Source organism: Ictidomys tridecemlineatus, chromosome 5 (assembly GCF_052094955.1).
Source record: "Ictidomys tridecemlineatus isolate mIctTri1 chromosome 5, mIctTri1.hap1, whole genome shotgun sequence".
Classification (NCBI taxonomy): domain Eukaryota; kingdom Metazoa; phylum Chordata; class Mammalia; order Rodentia; family Sciuridae; genus Ictidomys; species Ictidomys tridecemlineatus.
Window position 1 is genome coordinate 50,623,354 of NC_135481.1, and position 17,392 is coordinate 50,640,745.

General features: G+C 34.6%; 1 protein-coding gene across 2 annotated transcripts; it reads right to left on the reverse strand.

Annotated features, from left to right (window-relative positions):
* Positions 1-681: 681 nt before the first annotated feature.
* Cnih1 (cornichon family member 1) lies at positions 682-17,127 on the reverse strand. 2 transcript variants are annotated; one of them, XM_021735060.3, is made up of 6 exons: positions 16,919-17,127; positions 12,327-12,395; positions 12,034-12,081; positions 8,180-8,292; positions 6,758-6,901; positions 682-4,686 (listed from the first exon to the last, which is right to left on the reverse strand). In XM_021735060.3, the coding sequence occupies exons 1-6, from the start codon at positions 16,997-16,999 to the stop codon at positions 4,659-4,661; spliced, it is 483 nt and encodes a 160-aa protein (XP_021590735.1). In that variant the 5' UTR covers positions 17,000-17,127; the 3' UTR covers positions 682-4,658. The 2 variants fall into 2 exon arrangements, with proteins under 2 accessions (XP_021590735.1, XP_005338018.1); XM_005337961.5 differs by lacking the exon at positions 12,034-12,081 and having other exon boundaries at positions 16,919-17,121.
* Between the last annotated feature and the right edge of the window lie 265 nt (positions 17,128-17,392).

Below are 17,392 nucleotides of genomic sequence, written 5' to 3' on the forward strand. Positions count from 1 at the left end.
ATTTTATTAAGAATACTAAGCAAGATGGGTGTTCCAGATATTCCACCAGTATTTAATCTTTAACTTAGATTTCTTATCGGATCATAAATGCCAAAAGTTATAGCTAACGCAGTTTTTGTTTATTTACTTGTTTGTTTGCTTAAGAGTATAGGTTGCAACAACAGATTGGCCTTCATTATTTCTGTATTACAACCAAGTACAATTTAAAATCACAATACCTGTAAAACTTTAGACTAAAACTGACATTTACAAATCTAACATTACCAATCTCCTCATTTAAATACAGAGCTTACTCATGAATACTAGGGAAAATATTGGCATGGATTAATCAAATCTTTTAATAATCAATTGAATTTTCAAAGTACATGCATCTTAATTTCCATAACTGCATATTAAACCTTCTATATTCAAAATGCTTGACTAAATTGTTTTAATGCCAAGTATATAAGAAAACATCAATTATTCCACAGCAAGGAAACAAGGCACGATACTATTCTGAAAAAAAATTGTCCAGTTAAGTTTACTAACATGTGATTCCGATATTCTGGAAAAGTATTTTCTCTGCCCAAACTGTGTGACAGCCCTCAAAACAATTGGGGTGGGAAAGGTGAACACAAACTAGCTGTATTTGATGATATTAACACACAGACTCAACCATTACCCATGAATTACACAAAGAAATATTTGAGACTGTTTTTATTAAATGTACAAAAGCAAAATAACCAGCTCTAAGGAGTAAAGTAGGGCTACTTAAGAGCATTTTCTTTGGACAGTGATACAGCACCACCAAGCTTAAGATTTTAACAAATCGTGAGCATACAGAGCTAACCACATTTTATGTTTCTTTTAGTAGTTTTAGGGTCTATCTAATTATCAATCTATTTAAGAAACTTTTCTTCTCCAGAAAACATAAACATAATCCAAAGAAACTGTAATATTTAGAAAAAGCATTATAAAATATAATTAACATATGAGAGATACAATTCATTCCTTTACAGGTCAAGGTATCTTCTATATTTGTACAATGTGCACTAAGAACATTAATGCAGAACAAAAGCCTTACTCCAACACTGCTGACTGGTATTCGTACGTGGTTAATACTATTTTCCAAAACAAAATGTTATCTACTTCTTTTTTAGACATTTATCTTTCTGAATCTTAATCAAAGTAAAATTGTTCTAAGAAATATAGTCAATATATCCAGAAATAGAGCCACGCTTTTTCTCATGGCATCACTCTGGGGTATTAGTTCAGAACCATCTCCTCTAAGTTATAAACTAGTACCAGAGACTTTCTAGCCACTGGTCTGACTAAAGATCAATGATGGGTTTGAGCAAAGAACTTAAAATTATTTGAGACTAATAGTTTTCAGAAAGGATGAACATGAGAACTTTTATGAACAATTCTTGACAAGGTACCAGTATTTTTCTTTCCTCTCTAAAATGAGGGAAATTGTTTTTTAATATAAATCATTATTTGAATGGGCTTAATATATCATAGTGCTGTAATATTTTCACACCTAAAATGAAAGCTCACCCATGCAGGGTAGAAAAGATACACAGATGTCACTAGTTGCTCCGTGACAATAATATTCTATGAACAGTATTCATAAATATATAATTAGAGAAGTGTTATATAAAGAAAAGTATTTTGCCACATAGTTTTATTTCTTTTCTATGCAAATATGAGACATACCTTCAAAGTATGTTGATATAGGGAGCAGAGGAGAGCTCTGTAAGCTCTTAGCAGGAATGGTCCTCAAGTTGAAAAATACTGAACAGACTTACAAAGAGAATCATGCAGCAAACTGCCCTGTACTTTGTTGCCTGAGAAGAGATCATTATCACAAATGTTTTACTAATACTCGAAAGAGATTTATCTGTTCATTTCCAATTACTTTCCCTTCCCATTAAAAATAACTCAAACTTCTTATTAGCAATTTGTCTATAGCCTAGAGTGAAACTCTCCTTTACCCTACAATGAGGAGTGAAAGGGATCAATTAAACATTGTGAAAACCGTCATGTCATTAATAACATTTAGATACAGGTATTCAATAGTTTCTACCCCTACGTCTATTCAGTACTAAAGTGACCTATTACCATGATATAGTATTACTCAATAGAATAACTGCTAAACAGACTACATTAATAAGACTTTTAATTCCGGAGACTCTGTAGTATCCATAGCAACAAAGAAGTGTTGGTCATAGCTATAAATGTAGTTACACTAGACGTAATAAAGTAGGTGCAAATAGGGAAAACATCTGAGAGCTACAGAGTTCATAAAGATAAAATGAAGCATACAATATCAAAAGTAATTGTAATAAGGAAAAGAGTAGGAATTTGATATAAACTGGAAAGATTATAAATCTAGGCTAACTATGCTTCAGCTGAGCCTACAGGAATAATAGAAGTAAGACTAGGGCCATCCCAAACAAAGAAGAGAACAAATCCAATTCAGAGCAAGGAAATGAGCCAGTAGAATATTGTCAGGTATAGTATTGTTTCTGCTTTCACAAAAAAAGGCAAAAATGGGCAGATATTATTAGAGCATCCAGGTACTCAATCATCTAATCACTTATTGCGTAGGCACTAACAATCTACCAGTGAAATGGATGAACCTCACTGTGGAGATCTCCTGAGGATTCAGATGAGGACATTGAATTTTTGACAGCATGAAAACATGGCTTCCAACCAAGAAGCTTTTCATTAATCCCAGAGAAGATTATAGATTATTATAAGGATTTTGCTAAAACTTATAAAACAAAGTAGTATTTGCTAAGAGAGCAGGGGTTCATGAAAATACTTTATGACAGGAATACTAAAATTACAGTCCCAGGAAATCTATCTGTATTGAAGACTTGGCCAGATCTTCCATAATCAAAAGTACTTATTGGGGAATGGGGAGTGGATGCTGGTACAATTAAATGGATTAGAAACTAAATGACTGCATGAATCTTCAGCGCCTAGTAAGTGCTCAGTAAATAATTTACTACACAAACTGAAAAAGTCAGTTCCCTTTAGTGGTTCTCCAGATTATAAATTTAAAGGCCATTAAAGCTTTCCTTGTTATGAAATGGTTTGACTCTTCTCACCCTTCTGGTTCGACATTTTCTTCAACGTACTCACCCAAATTACCCAATCCCAAAATGTTAAATTACTCTCACAAAAGTGAAGGATTATTTCCAAGCATTTTTTCATTTGTAGAGAATAAAATAGCAACTAATACAAAAAGTTCTTAGAATCAGACTTCCACAACATCCATCAACTTCCTTGGTCATTCTGGGAATTTCCACATATTGGTTATCTTCCTTTGATGCTATGTTCAAGAAACTTCTGAACCACTTACATTATTTCCCATTTCTTTAACTTTCTCATTCCAAATAAATCAGAAGAATGCTTACAAAAGCATACTAGCCATAATTTACTTTCTTCATGAAAAGCAGCAAAAACTCAAATTTATATGTCATTTTACCTTAAAATGAGCCATTTCAAAAAGAAAAAATTTAAAATATTTTAAGTGCCACAATAATTTTTCTTTTTTAATTGGCAAGAGAAAGGATAATGCTGCACCATCAATCGTTAGGAATCTTCTCAAATGACAACAGAAATAACGTGCTTGGCCATTTAAAGATCTGGGAATTTTTTAAAAACCACAATGTAATAAATACTCTATTTTTTCAATGATATTCATATGTCTCTAATATGGATCAAGCAAATGTGAGGAGGAATAGCTATTCTTAATCTTTAAAACAATGCACTGAAAATGAGTCAATTTCAGAGTTTTATTGTATTGCACTAAAGGAACAGCAGGATGGTTATACAATTCTCTCTCTCATTCAGTTTTGAAAATCTAAAGTACTTGCAAATTCTTAAGAATACCTTTACCACCAGATTAAAACTGTAAGCATAATATAACCAATTTCTTAATAAGTAAAGTCTTACAAATAAAAACACATTTAAAATAGCTTTAAATGCATTCTTCACAAGTAATTCAGTATATATTTTTATATCACGTTCACTTATGCTTAAGAATTAAAGCAAGTATATTACTCTGATGAAAATATGGGAAATCTTTCATTCATGCAATATACAGGGATAATATTCAAGTTGAAGGGAAAAATTCCCACTCTTCTTATTTTTGTAAATGTATCCATATATAATCATCTACATGATAAATGAGGAAACCTATAAAGTTTCCCACAAGTCAGATACATATTTTCAATTCATCAGAAGCACCTGATAGCTACAGCTAATTTATAATTAAATGGCATTTCAATAAAACCAAAATGGGCCCTACAAGTTCCTATAAACAAAAGTTTCCAATGGACTAAGGACAGTCAGTAATTAATGCAATCATTTGAGGATTATGGCTGTTCCTTAAGGAGTGCAAGTTCAAACCTGTCAACACCAAAGGTAATCATTTTATATTAATTTATACATAATTCCATTTAAATTCTTTATCCAAGTATAACATATGAAAACAGTCTTTCCACAAGCAAAAAATGTGGAAACATTTAAAAAATAAGGAGTCATTTTTTAAAGTAACTGATCAGATTCCATAGGCTACTCTTGGAAACAGGATCTTGCTGGATAGAATCCCCTCATTTGGTGGCTGTTGCATGCACTTAACTGCACCAATTCTTCTGTGTGTTGTTCTAAGAGCTCACCAAAACATAGATCATGCTGAAAAGAAGAAAGAAGCTATTAATTCAAACATTCCTAATTATAAAAATTTAGTGCACAAAAAAGTTAAGCATGCCTTATACAGCAAACTAATATGTGGTACCATTCCATCAGAGAAAATGAAAAGACTAATGACAAGTTCAGTGTGATTTTAATTTACATTTATGGACTTTTGCCTAACACGACTTGGCTCGGTGTATGTGCTATAGTTGTCCCCTATTTCCTTTCCAATTTTAGCATGCAGAACAGCACAGCTGAAAGCTTAATAGGGATCCAAGCTTAGAGAAGCAATCTAAAACGAACTCTCTGGAGTTGAGTCTAATAATAGGAATGAGCATCTCTGGAGAGCTCACTTTATGCTGGGCTCATTAGGTCCCTCATATGCATTATCTCACTTAATCCTCCAAGCAGTCCTAGGAGGCAGGTACTGTTATTATTCCTATTTTCAGAAGGGAATGGTCAATTGAGGAATATTCCCATTAAAGCCTATTGCTTATAGCCTTTCTCTAATGGGAAAGGGTCTAAGCAGAAGAAAGAGGGTTTTAAAAGAGTACAAACCAACAAAATAAAGGCAGTAATAAGCATTTGATTTAGGCCTACAAGGTCCAAGAGCAATTCTACATAAAGAGTTATGTGGGAAAGGCAGAGACGCAGTTTAGAAAGCACATTCGTATCTCTAAATGGAAATATAAAGCAAGGAATTGAGAAAACTTGGTAAGTGAGTTTTAAAAGAGAACAGATGTTCTAGTGCTACCACATCCTGGTGAACATTTTCTCACAACTGCACATCTCCAACTTTATTATTCAGTAATTCATTTTTTCTTTCTTTCAACAAATACATTTTAAATAACTAATACATGCCAGCAGTGTTCCAGACATTATTACAGAAACTTACAAAGTGAAAATTAACAGGAAATTAGACCACATGAAATTTCACTGTTAACCTTTCACTATCTTTGTTTCACATATAGGCAACATCTACAGATGTACTAAGGATATTCATTTTCTCCATCATAACCTCTGAAACAACTTTATTGTAAATTTCAATCTAATACTTCATTCATGCTTTCCCATGATTAAACATTAAATGATGTAAAGAAAAACATGAAAAAACCTATAAGATAATACTTCACAAAAAGGAGAAGGAACAGAAACTGAATTATTTCAACAATTTCACCTTACAGTGATACTTTTTAAAAATACTTTGAAAACCAGTGGAAAAGCCCTCTCCAGTTTATTTATATAGCTTAAAGAAAAATTCTAATTCCACACTTAACAGTGTCCTTTTCTAGTATTATCAAGCAGTCATTTGACTGTACTTACAGTACCCCTCAAACAATAGTTCTCTACCAACACACTTTTGCACCATGGGGCATTTGGCAATGTCCAAAGACATTTTTGGTTTTCACAACTAGGGGAATAAGTATCAGTGGCCTCTAGCAGGTAAAGGTCAGGGGTGCTGCTGAACATCCTATGACCTACAGGGAAGCCTCCCACAGTAAAGAATGATCCAGTACAGAATATCAATAGTACCAAAGGTAAGAATTCCCAACCTAGAGGAACAAGGAGATAAGTCCATCACTGTATAAAGTAGAAAAAGTTGTTACTGCAACTGTAATGTAGAACTATTTTTATTTTGCTGGTCCCATTCAGATCAAGCAAACCAGAAAATAAAGAATAGAACATAATATTTATAAAGAATGGTAAGGCAAAAAAATTAAACACTATACCTGGAGAGATACTGAAACCAGGGAGAAATACTTATTTTGCAAATTTGCACAGTCTTATCTTCTCAATACAATCACTTTGCCATGGAGAACAAGGACTGTTGTTTACCAGTTAAATGTGTCTGCAAATTTAGGAAGCAGTATCTCTGCATGCCAATTTGCTGCTTTAACATGTACCTGTGTATTTCTCTTTGAATGTGTGGAAATTTGCTGGTGTGCACTGTGTTATTAGCAGTTATCACTATCCAACACACTGAGTTATTCTTCAAGTAAAACCCATATAATGTCTACAAATTTCTTAGGCAGCATAGTAAAATCATTTTCATTTTCATATTTATACTTACCCATACAGGTAGTAAAAAAATGCTAGAAGGTAAAAAGCTAACTTGCACCATCCTTCTTTCTGACAGTATGCTAAAATATCTGCATTCATGATGGTTGTAGGGTCATAGAGTCCCGGTCCACTCATCACTGGTCTACTCATGTACCTGGAATAAACACAGTCCATTAGCCACTCAGAAAGGGCAGCAAACCTTCAGGACAGGAAGGAGGATTTCTCTGCTCAAACATTGTTACAATGAGAGAAGGTCAGATAGGGAAGCAAACTTACTTATAGGAGCAATTCTTTCCTTTATCATGTTAATTTTAAAACTAGAGCCCCTAATAAGCCGAACAGAATAGCTAATCAAATCATCTAGTATCTGTATTTTCAGAAATTCAAGAAAAATAGAAGTGTAAAAAAGAAACCAGGTCCTTCTAACTTTTATATCTTGGTATAATTTTAGATAAAAATGTATAAGAATCCTTCACCCAAACATTCCCATTTACCTCACCTGCATTATCCTTCTCTCTCTCATTTTACTTTTAACCATGAGTACCTTTTTCTTTGAACTACTTCAGAATCAGGTACACACATTATACTACCTTGCTCCTAAATATTTCTTTTAGTGTAATACTTCCTAAAATCAAAGGCAAAGAGATTTTGGCTTGTCTATTTAAAGCAAAAAACAATAATTCCAGCCAAGAAAAGTGGCACATGCCTGTAATCCCAGCGCCTCAGGAGGCTGAGACAGGAAGATCAAGAGTTCAAAGTCAGCCTCAGCAATGGCGAGGGGCTAAGTAACTCAGTGAAACTCTGTCTCTAAATAAAATACAAAACAGGGCTGGGGATATGGCTCAGTGGTTGAGTGGCCCTGAGTTCAATCCCCAGTACCAATAATAATAATAATAATAATAATAATTCCATACAGGGTAGATAAAAGCATTTGAAGTTATAAAATATGGTTATCTTCTATAAGTACATAAATGGTTGTAAAGTCAAAGTAAATGTGACGAAAGAAGAAATGCACCATATATTTTTATTTATATGAAGTTTAAAGACAGGCACAACTAATCTAAGTAGACAGAAGTCAATGGTCTTGGCAGGTGTGGGAGTTACTACCTGGCACAAGGGAGACTTCTGGAGGATGAAACTGCTGTATGTCTTGATCTGTGTGGTGTTTCACAGATGTATGAATACATAAAAATTCATTAAGTTGTACACTTTGGGCTTGTGCACATTACTATACAAATCATACCTCATCTATTTAAAAAATCCTTTAAAAGGTAATGACGTAAGCTCGTAAGAAGTATTAAAGTTATTTGTTAATCCATTTGATATTTTTAAAAATAAGTGCTAATTTTCAAATGTCATTTAGATGAATAGAATACCACAGTATAATTAAATTTTAATTAGGAAAAATATTAAAAGTATATCTAAATATTACCTCCAAATATGATATGCCAAGAGGGGCATATTGAGACCCAGTGTAAGCCACTCTGCTGCACAAAGAAACATGACACAGAAGAAAGCATGGATGAGGTACTCTGGAAGTACAAGCTGGAAGAAAAATACAAATCCATTACGAAAATGCTTTGGCAGTAGATCAACTGCTAATCTGAAAACCAGGAGGAAACCAAATTTCCAATAAAAAAAAAAAAGCACTGTTTCCTTAGAATCAGAAATGAAAGATGCTACTGAGCTTTATCTCCACATTTGGCTTTTTGTCAAAAGCAGAATTACAAGCAAACTGACCAGAGGATATATAGTTTGTACTAAAAAGAATAAGATATGACTTAAAATTTAAAACCCAAATTCTTACAGCAGCACATTAAATTATAGAAAGTAACCATCAGGGTTGTTCAGTTACTTGCTAGTCAGTTGGAATACTTTTTATTTCCACAACTTAAAAAATGATAAAAATACAAAAATGAATTATCTGATCACATGCAACATGATTTTTTAAAAATCCACAAAAACAAAACTCCCCTTTAGAAGTTTAGACATTAGTGTTTTTCAGCCTTTAACAAAAACCAGGAATGCTACAAATACAATGTCTAGCAAATCACATCACATTACCACAAAAGTAATTTTTTAATGGAAAGCCAACCAGCCAATAATCTCAGCACAGGGGGGGAGGAACACTAATATGCACAAATGCAAATGATGTGCTTTCTGCAATGTAGGAGGGAAAAGACTGAATTTTTAAACATAAAATTAGAATTTTCCAGGTTCCTGAATTCTCATCCTTACATTGCCTTTCAGTTCCTTTACTCCTGCTTGTCAGGAAAATGCTACATGGCAGAAGACAAGGAGAAATTCAGAACTCAAAAAGAGCATAAATCTTTTGAAAGTAAGTAGTATTGAGTGAGAAAAATTAATTCAAGCAAAATGCTTTTTATAAATGACCAAGACTTACTGCTTTATTTTAAATCATCTTTCTCATCCCAAAGATTTCAGACTAATGATTTTGTTAAATAAAAAAACCAAAACCTTTCACTGCAAGTTTCAGCCAAAAAAATCTCCCAAAAATCACAGCTATAAAGCCAGTTTCACAAATGTTCATTTCATACCAAGTTAAAATCATATGAATTCTTCACATAATCAGATCTTTCCTGAAGGGAAACTGTGGCTATAGAAATAATATAATTACACCACACAATGAAGTCCATTTTCTAACACTCACTCCCAAATTTTCCAGTTGAAAGTTAGAGAGAACTATTTTTTTTGTTTGTTTGTTTGTTTTTTGATGGTGCTGGAAATGAAACAGTGCTTGTGCATGCTGGGAAAGTGCTCTGCCACCTATAGTACTAGAATGCACTTTTTAATGAATACTATCTTAAATGAAATCTTGTTAAAAATCAACTAATCTATGCCACTAACCAGAAGTTTTCTTCAAACTTAAGCAACAGAATAAATAACAAAGGTAAATTCTGCATATAAACTCATAAATAAAAGAACCTTTAAGCCAGCATCTATTTAAGATCAAAGTTCTCTAAACAAGTGTCCACAGGACATCTTTGAAATTAAATAACTACAGCTAGAACATACCAAGAAAAATATATATTAGGAGCATCATTAAAGTTGCTTTTATAACACTAATTTAAATTACAGGATAAAATATAACAAAGTCTATTTCAGTCCTCTAAGATCAACTAATACCTAACAATACAAATTATCTTGGAAGGTTTTGCCCTACACTTGCAGACTGAGGTATGGAGAGAGAATGATTTTGAAATCAGGATGATTCCCATTGCACTTAACCAATTTTAAAGAGTATTTAAAAGGTAATTGTGACTCTACCAGTCAAACATGAAACAGGAAACAAATTTCACTCCCTCCCTATTCCTCAAAAAAAGTTCAGAAACATATTACACATTTCTAACAAAAACCAGTCCTTCTTCAATGATAAAATTTCACCACAAGTACCACAAACATTTTTCTACTTAGGAACCAAAATGTACACAAAAACTAGTATCCAGATAAAAAATACCTCATGCAAATATGGCTGAAATGACAGAACTTAAAACATGCAAAAACATAATATTCTCCTGTTATAAAGTTCACATTTTAAAAATAATATTTGTCTTCCCCCATACTTTGGCAGAACTGTCAAAACAAATTAAATAGGGAAAACTGTCAGATGCACTGCTGTTCAGCCAATTATCGGCACCCTATCCAAAATGCAACTTGTGCTGCTATTATACTGACCTTCAGACCTCCTGAAGGATCATGATGTCCCCAAGCACATGTCTTTTCTCAGTGAGAATTTCATTCCATTAAGAAATCACACATTATATATTAAAATGAAATTAGTCCCTCTTAAAGTTACAGTAAATTAGGAAAACACAAGAACTTCAGCTTCAAAAAGTCAGGCTGTCTGGATTCAAATTCTGGTGCCTACCTTAGCTGTGTAACCTTCAGCAACATGCTTCAATCTCACAAAACACCTCAGTTAAGGGTCCTAATCATGAAAATAACAATACACCTACTTATTAAGATTGTCATGAAAACTGAATGAGAAAAGAAATCCAGAGAACGTGCATATGAGCACAGAGCCTGGCACCCAGCAGGCTGATTTCAGCTGAACTGATTTCAGCTATTTAATATGCTCATCATCATTTGGTTATTTCAAGTAATGCAAAGTCAAAGGTCATACAATGCTATTAAGCAAAAGGAGAAATTTCAGTTTCTTAATTTCTTGGTAGCAATTAGTTTCAATTACTAAGGTAAAAATGTTTTATAATAATACACAGTACTTTCCAATCAGGAGAGTTATCATCTCATGTTTTGCTTCCTAAGAGCAGAGAAGCAGCTAGTAAGTTAAAACTTTTAACTGTTCCTGCATCAAAACTGTACCTACTATAACAGGGCCCTAAGAACAAAACAGAAATCTATATTCCATCATTCACATTTATAAGAAAGTAGCCAACTGAGTTTATAGGTGCTTTTCCAAATAAGACCCTCTACTATGCTAGAGCATTAGAGTTTGACACAACTACAGTCTACACAAATTCTAACCTTCAGTAAGAAATTTTTAAAGATGAATTACTGTTTTCTATTACTTGAAGATATACCCACTAAAAACTTTTCAGTTTCTGACCAATCAAGCAAAATCAAACCTAGAAATTAAAGACAACTCCTCCTAAATGAAGCAAAATATATGTATATAAAGCCCCTAACAATAACAGCCACAATATTACTAAATCCATAGCTCAGAATTTAGGATAAGAAATTTAGAGTAGATAGAATACACTAGAAATAACTATGTAAACATTCAGTATATGAATTGTTATCTTCAAAATTCAGGCATCTATAGAGTCCAAAGGACAGCATTACAAGATTCCAGAACAGAGCTATCTACCTAAAAGTCTCTAAATAAACATCAGTTGAAAGACCAAACTAGTTTATTCAAAAACATACATAATCACAGATAAAACTAGATATGGCCGGTGAATCTATACTACATTTGCATACTACTACATAGTCACAAACCAGGAATAAACTCACAATCTATTAAGTCATTTTATGCTAACCAACTTCCAAATACAGCACCAAATAATTTAATATAGATGTGCCTATGGCCATAACAAAAAAAAATGCATAAGCATTTAACAGCTTTCCCTACTTGACTGGGCCAGCAAGCAAACATTTGCATAAAACATAAAGTTTCATGAAATAATAAACCTCAACAGGCATATGAACGAGCACACTGAACAGAACAGTACAAATACAAATGCCCTAACCCTCCCCATGAAATGAATGCAGCATTAAAACATTAAACTAAAAAGCAGTACACACCTTTAGTGCAATTTTGACTCTTTTAATCTTTTTGACCTTTTCAACTGTCTTTGGCCGACAATGTAAAAAGCAGATTGGAAGAATGTTAGTATGACAGCTGATAAGATCACCAGTAGATTAATAATTGTCAGAACAGTCAAGCATGACAGGAAAAGAATATTTTTCAAATTCTGCCTACTTCAAAACATACAAATATATCATGCTACTGAGAATATTGGCCATTTTCAAAATATATCAAGTAAAAAGCAAATACATTTTAATAATCTAAAGATACATCCTATATTACAACTTACAGGATTCAGGGTATTACACTGGTCTATAGGATTCTTGTAATCAGTCTTCAGCTCATCAAATGCTATAATCTAAAATAAAATTTAAAAAGTTAGAACCACTCATTTCAATAAAAGCAGGAACAAACCTGCCCCATCGTCAAATAATTACTGAATAAATAAAGCAAAAGTGCATTTACAGGTACCAAATTTACAGTAACTTCAATATATGCTAAATAATAGAAGTACCAGAATTGGATTTAAAGAACTTGTAATACTTTTATGTCATGACTATTGAAATGATCTGATAAGCAGCTGAGCACGGTGACATATGTATGCTATTCAGGAGACAGAGCAGGAGGATCTCAACCTTTGCAACTTAGTAAGACCCTATCTAAAAAAAAAAAAAAATTAATTTTTTTTAAAGAACTGGGATGTAGCTCAGTGGTAGAGCACCCTGGGTTAAATAACCAGCACCCCCACACACACACACAAAAAAAAAAAAGATAATAATATTAATATAAAGATCTGATATCACTGTGATCATTCTTTAATTTTCAATTTCTTCAATGTCTCTGTTCAAGGTTTTGTTTGTTTTTTAATTTAAAATGAACTTTCCCTCTCCTACACAACTATTAATATAAACTCCTCTTTATCTAAAAAACCCTCTTCCTGTACGGACCCCCTCTCTGTAGGTTTTCCTAACTCCCTTGCATAGAAATAACTGCATCCCTGACTACAACTTCATGTTGATAAGGCTATCAATATGGCATTTCTCACACTGAAGAACAGTATAGGTTTGTTCATCCCACTTAACAAAAAGGAGTATCATTTAAAAATATCTGTATATGACCCTGCCCCCCCCATCAGTGTTTAAAGAAACACTTGAGATGAACTCAAACACTTCAGTGTATTCCTATTTGTGTCCAAACACATAAATTTCTAAAAATATTTTCGTCCATACTATGGAATAATATGGCTTTAACATAAAGGGTTACTAAAACACAGAACTTCAAAGTCAAAATATACCAATAGAGGCTTTATACCACTCTATCACCTTAATTCAGGTGTTAAAGAAACCAAAGCAGCAGGTGTATGAGGAAGCTGTTTTAAGTTGCTGTCACAGGTCACCCACAGGACACGGAACCTAACCTACTCTACTTAACCTACTTACCCCTGGTGATTTAGGAATAGTATCTATAGATGTTATATAGTATTACTCAACATTGTCAGTGATGAAGAGTTATAATATTTCTAGCTTTTAATATGCTTACTTCCCTAAAGTTCTTAGTTTTGTTTTTTAAAAAAAGTTAAATCTCTAGTAGAATTTTATAAAATTCATCAATCTGCTATAATAAAAACTCCAACCAGGGGCTGGAACAGTAGTAGCTCAGTGGTTGGAACACAGTGCCACATATGTGAGGCACTGGGTTCATCCTCAGCACCACAAAAAATAAGTAAATAAAGATTATGTCCATCTACAACTTAAAAAAAAAAATCCAACCAAATAAGAATAGAAAGAAAATAATTAAACATTAAAATGTAATCTTCAGGGGTTGAGAATGTGGCTCAGTGGCAGAGTGCTTGCCTAGCACATATGAGGCACTGGGTTCAACCCTTAGTACACATAACAAATAAAATAAAGGCATTTTGTCCATATACAACTACAAAAAAAAAGTAAAAAAAAAAAAAAAAAGTAATCTCCAGGAGAGCAAAGAATCTCTACTAATATGTCCCATGACCTAAAATATAATATAATACCTATTTAAGTGTTCAAAAAATTCATTCATTCACACACATTTAAGTGTTAAATGTTCATTTGTTGAATGGAAGGGGATAAAAAAGTGAAGGAAAAAAAAATTGGATAATTATATGAAAAAGTACAGAACTCACCAAAAGGGATTTCTTTTCTTTTCTTTCTTTCTTTCTTTCTTTTCTTTTTTTTTTTTTTTTAAGGTACTGGAGATTGCCACTGAGGTATACCCCCAACACATTTTATTTTGAGACCGGGTTTCACTAAGTTGTTTAGGGCCTCACTAAGTTGTTGAGGCTGGCCTTGAACTTGCAATCTTCCTGCCTCAATCTCCTGAGTCTGAGGGATTACAGGTACATGCCACCTCGCTCAGTGGAATTTTCCTTTGCTAATGATTTCTAACACAGATAAAAGTTAAATGTATAAATGTGTAATTAGAAGAAAACAATTTCTGATTAGTTATGAATATTGGTCAGCTACATGCTATTAGCTATGATATATCCCCAATGTACTTTACTAATAAAAGTTCAAAATGAAGACTATAATTGCAACAAATGCAATTACTTGCTTAAAACAATATTCAACTTAATAGCAAAATGAATACAAAACTTATTTTTAAAATTAACTTTTCTGATTGGACATTTTCTTCTGGTGACTTTAAGGTCTTTTGAGTAAGTTGCTGAATAGATTTCTATTTGAGTGCTGTATGCTAAAAGAGTTTTCAAAATTCTTCTGAAAATATTCTTAAAACTAGCAGCTTTTAAACCTTTTACAGCTATGCAACTGAACAAAAACATTCACAAAATATTTCACAGAAGTGTAAAAGCAATAAAACAGATAAACCTTTAAAGACGCCAAAGCACACAATTCAAGGAATCTTCAAATTTGATAAAAGCCCTGAAGGAATGACTTCTGCATTTTGGGATTTTGAACCACCTAGACCTCCAATTCTGTACTACACCAAGCGGATATTTAAATTATCTTAAAAAATAAGGTTATACAGGAAATAGAAAAATTTTTAAGTATTTATTTTAAACTGTTTTCAAAAGGATGAAGTAATTCTCTGAACTAAGAAATTCCTAAGCATAAAAGTTCTCCACTATTCTGTGATACAAATTTTTAAAAATTCTATTAATAGGACTTAAAATTATCAACTTCATCCAGACACACATTCCTTTCAAAGTTGAAAGTAAATCACCCATTTTTTAAAAAGTGTAGGTCAGGTTTTCCATAAGTCAAATACAACCTGGTTTAAAAATGTAAAAACATGAAAAAGGTTATCCATAGCTCTCTTCTATGACTGTCCATCATCCTAGAAAAAAAGAACACCCATCAAGCAGAAAGTGATTTAAAGCCATGTCTGTAGATAGAAGAGAACCACACATCTTAGTTTCATCAGAGGCTAAGGCAGGGCTAGTTGGCATCTCACTTTATATTGTTTTTGGTTTTGGTTTTTGGTCCTGAGGACTGAACCCATAGGTGCTTTACCACTGAGCTACATCCCCAGCCCTTTCTATTTTTTTGAGACAGGTTGTTAATAAGTTGCTGAGGGTCTTCCTAAATTGCTGAGGCTGGCTTCTACCTTGAGATACTCCTGCCTCAGCCTCTCAGTGAAACCTAAGATGCTCTTTAAGCTTTTGGTTTCTAATGACAAGATTTTTAGATAGCAGTTACTTCTGACACGTGAACAACCTATGCATGTGGTACATAAGCAGGCGGTTTTAAATAAGTAGAAACACACTTTTAGCAAAAGGTGATAGATGTGATAGCCCTCTATTTTTGAGGCTTTTTTTTTTGCATATGATACTGAAGCAATTTAATCATTCTGTCCAAGTCTCACAAGCAATGGTTGTCATGAAACCTGAGTGAACATGCTCAATCATTCAAATTAATACGAATATCCCAGAAGGTACTAGAACATGGGGGAAGACAAAAGCAAACATGAAACAATTTTTTACAAATGCTGATTTCCAGAAAGTTCTCAATGCTAATTTTATGCTAGAAAAACAGAAATCCTTTTAAAAAGTATTCTTGTAGAACTATGTCACAGTGAACTTAAGACTTATTCCTTATAGGGCACAGTAAAGATGTGCAACATGATACAAGTAACAGAAATAAAACTGTTCTTGAGAAGCTTGAGGTTTCTGAGCATTTTCAAAATCTAATTAAAATTCCCTCTACTAAATCAAGCTCCCCTGAATACAGGGGGTGGTTTGGAAGACTGTCTCTTCAGAAACTCTTGCGGATCAAGTACTACTTAGTGGGAAAGCTCGGACATGCAATTAAAAAAGCATCAAAGTTCACCAGGAAATAGGGTTCCGAAAAATGATGATTCTGCTTGAAAGGCACCCACCAAGTGCTGAAAAGTAGAGTTGGAAATTCATCTAAAAATAGGTTATAAACTACCCCATCTTTTGGCCAATGCTCCTGCGGAAACCCTAGAAAGACAATCTACACAAGAATAAAAATTCAGAAAACTTGACGTTAAGTACTCTGTGCGCACCTGACATCCTCCCGGGATGCGGGAAAGCGGACCGGCAGAGGGTCCTGCGAGCCCGGCGCTGTCCCGAGGGCCCACAGGCAACGAGGTTGCCCCACCCAGCCTGAGAGGAGTAGCGGGGCGAGGCCTGCGCCCCTAACACCGCCGGCACATCCATTCGCGGCCGCAAGCCGGGGCTCTCCTGAAGCCGCAGCCCCCGCCCGCAGAAGAGCGCGCGCAAACCCCGCACTCGGGGCCCTCGCCGCCCTGCCCCATCTCCGGTGCGCGGACCTCGGGGAACCGGCATTGCCGGGACCGCGGGCCCGAAGCGACAGGAAGCTGCGCCACGGCCTCTCCTTCTTTCCCCCGACCCCAGCTACTCACGTGCCAGATGGCGAAGAAGATAAGCGCGGCGGTGAGCAGCAGCGCCAGCATGTAGCAGAAGGCCGCGAACGTGAACGCCATGGCCGGGAAGGAGGAGCTGGCAGCGGCGCCGGTGCCAGCGGAGAAAGGCGGCGCAGGGCCCTCTGGGTAAAACCATTCACTTCCCCCGGCCACAGCCACGACCGCCGCCGCTGCCGCGGCGCCCGCCTTCCCAGCGCGCCTGCGCACCTTTTCAGTCGCGCCGTCGCCCTCTGATGGCCGGAGTCTGCGTCGCACCTGGGTTGTCCACACAATTGATTGATTTGTCCTTCATTCTCCAATGTGTTCTTTGAATAAATATTTATTGAATGAGTGTCTAGTTTGCTGATTTGTACTATGTTTATCCTTGAGATACAAAAATGAATAAGATAGTACTTGTATCGAAAGAAATCAGTTTAGTACCGGAAATGAACAACTAAATAAATAATGATTGTA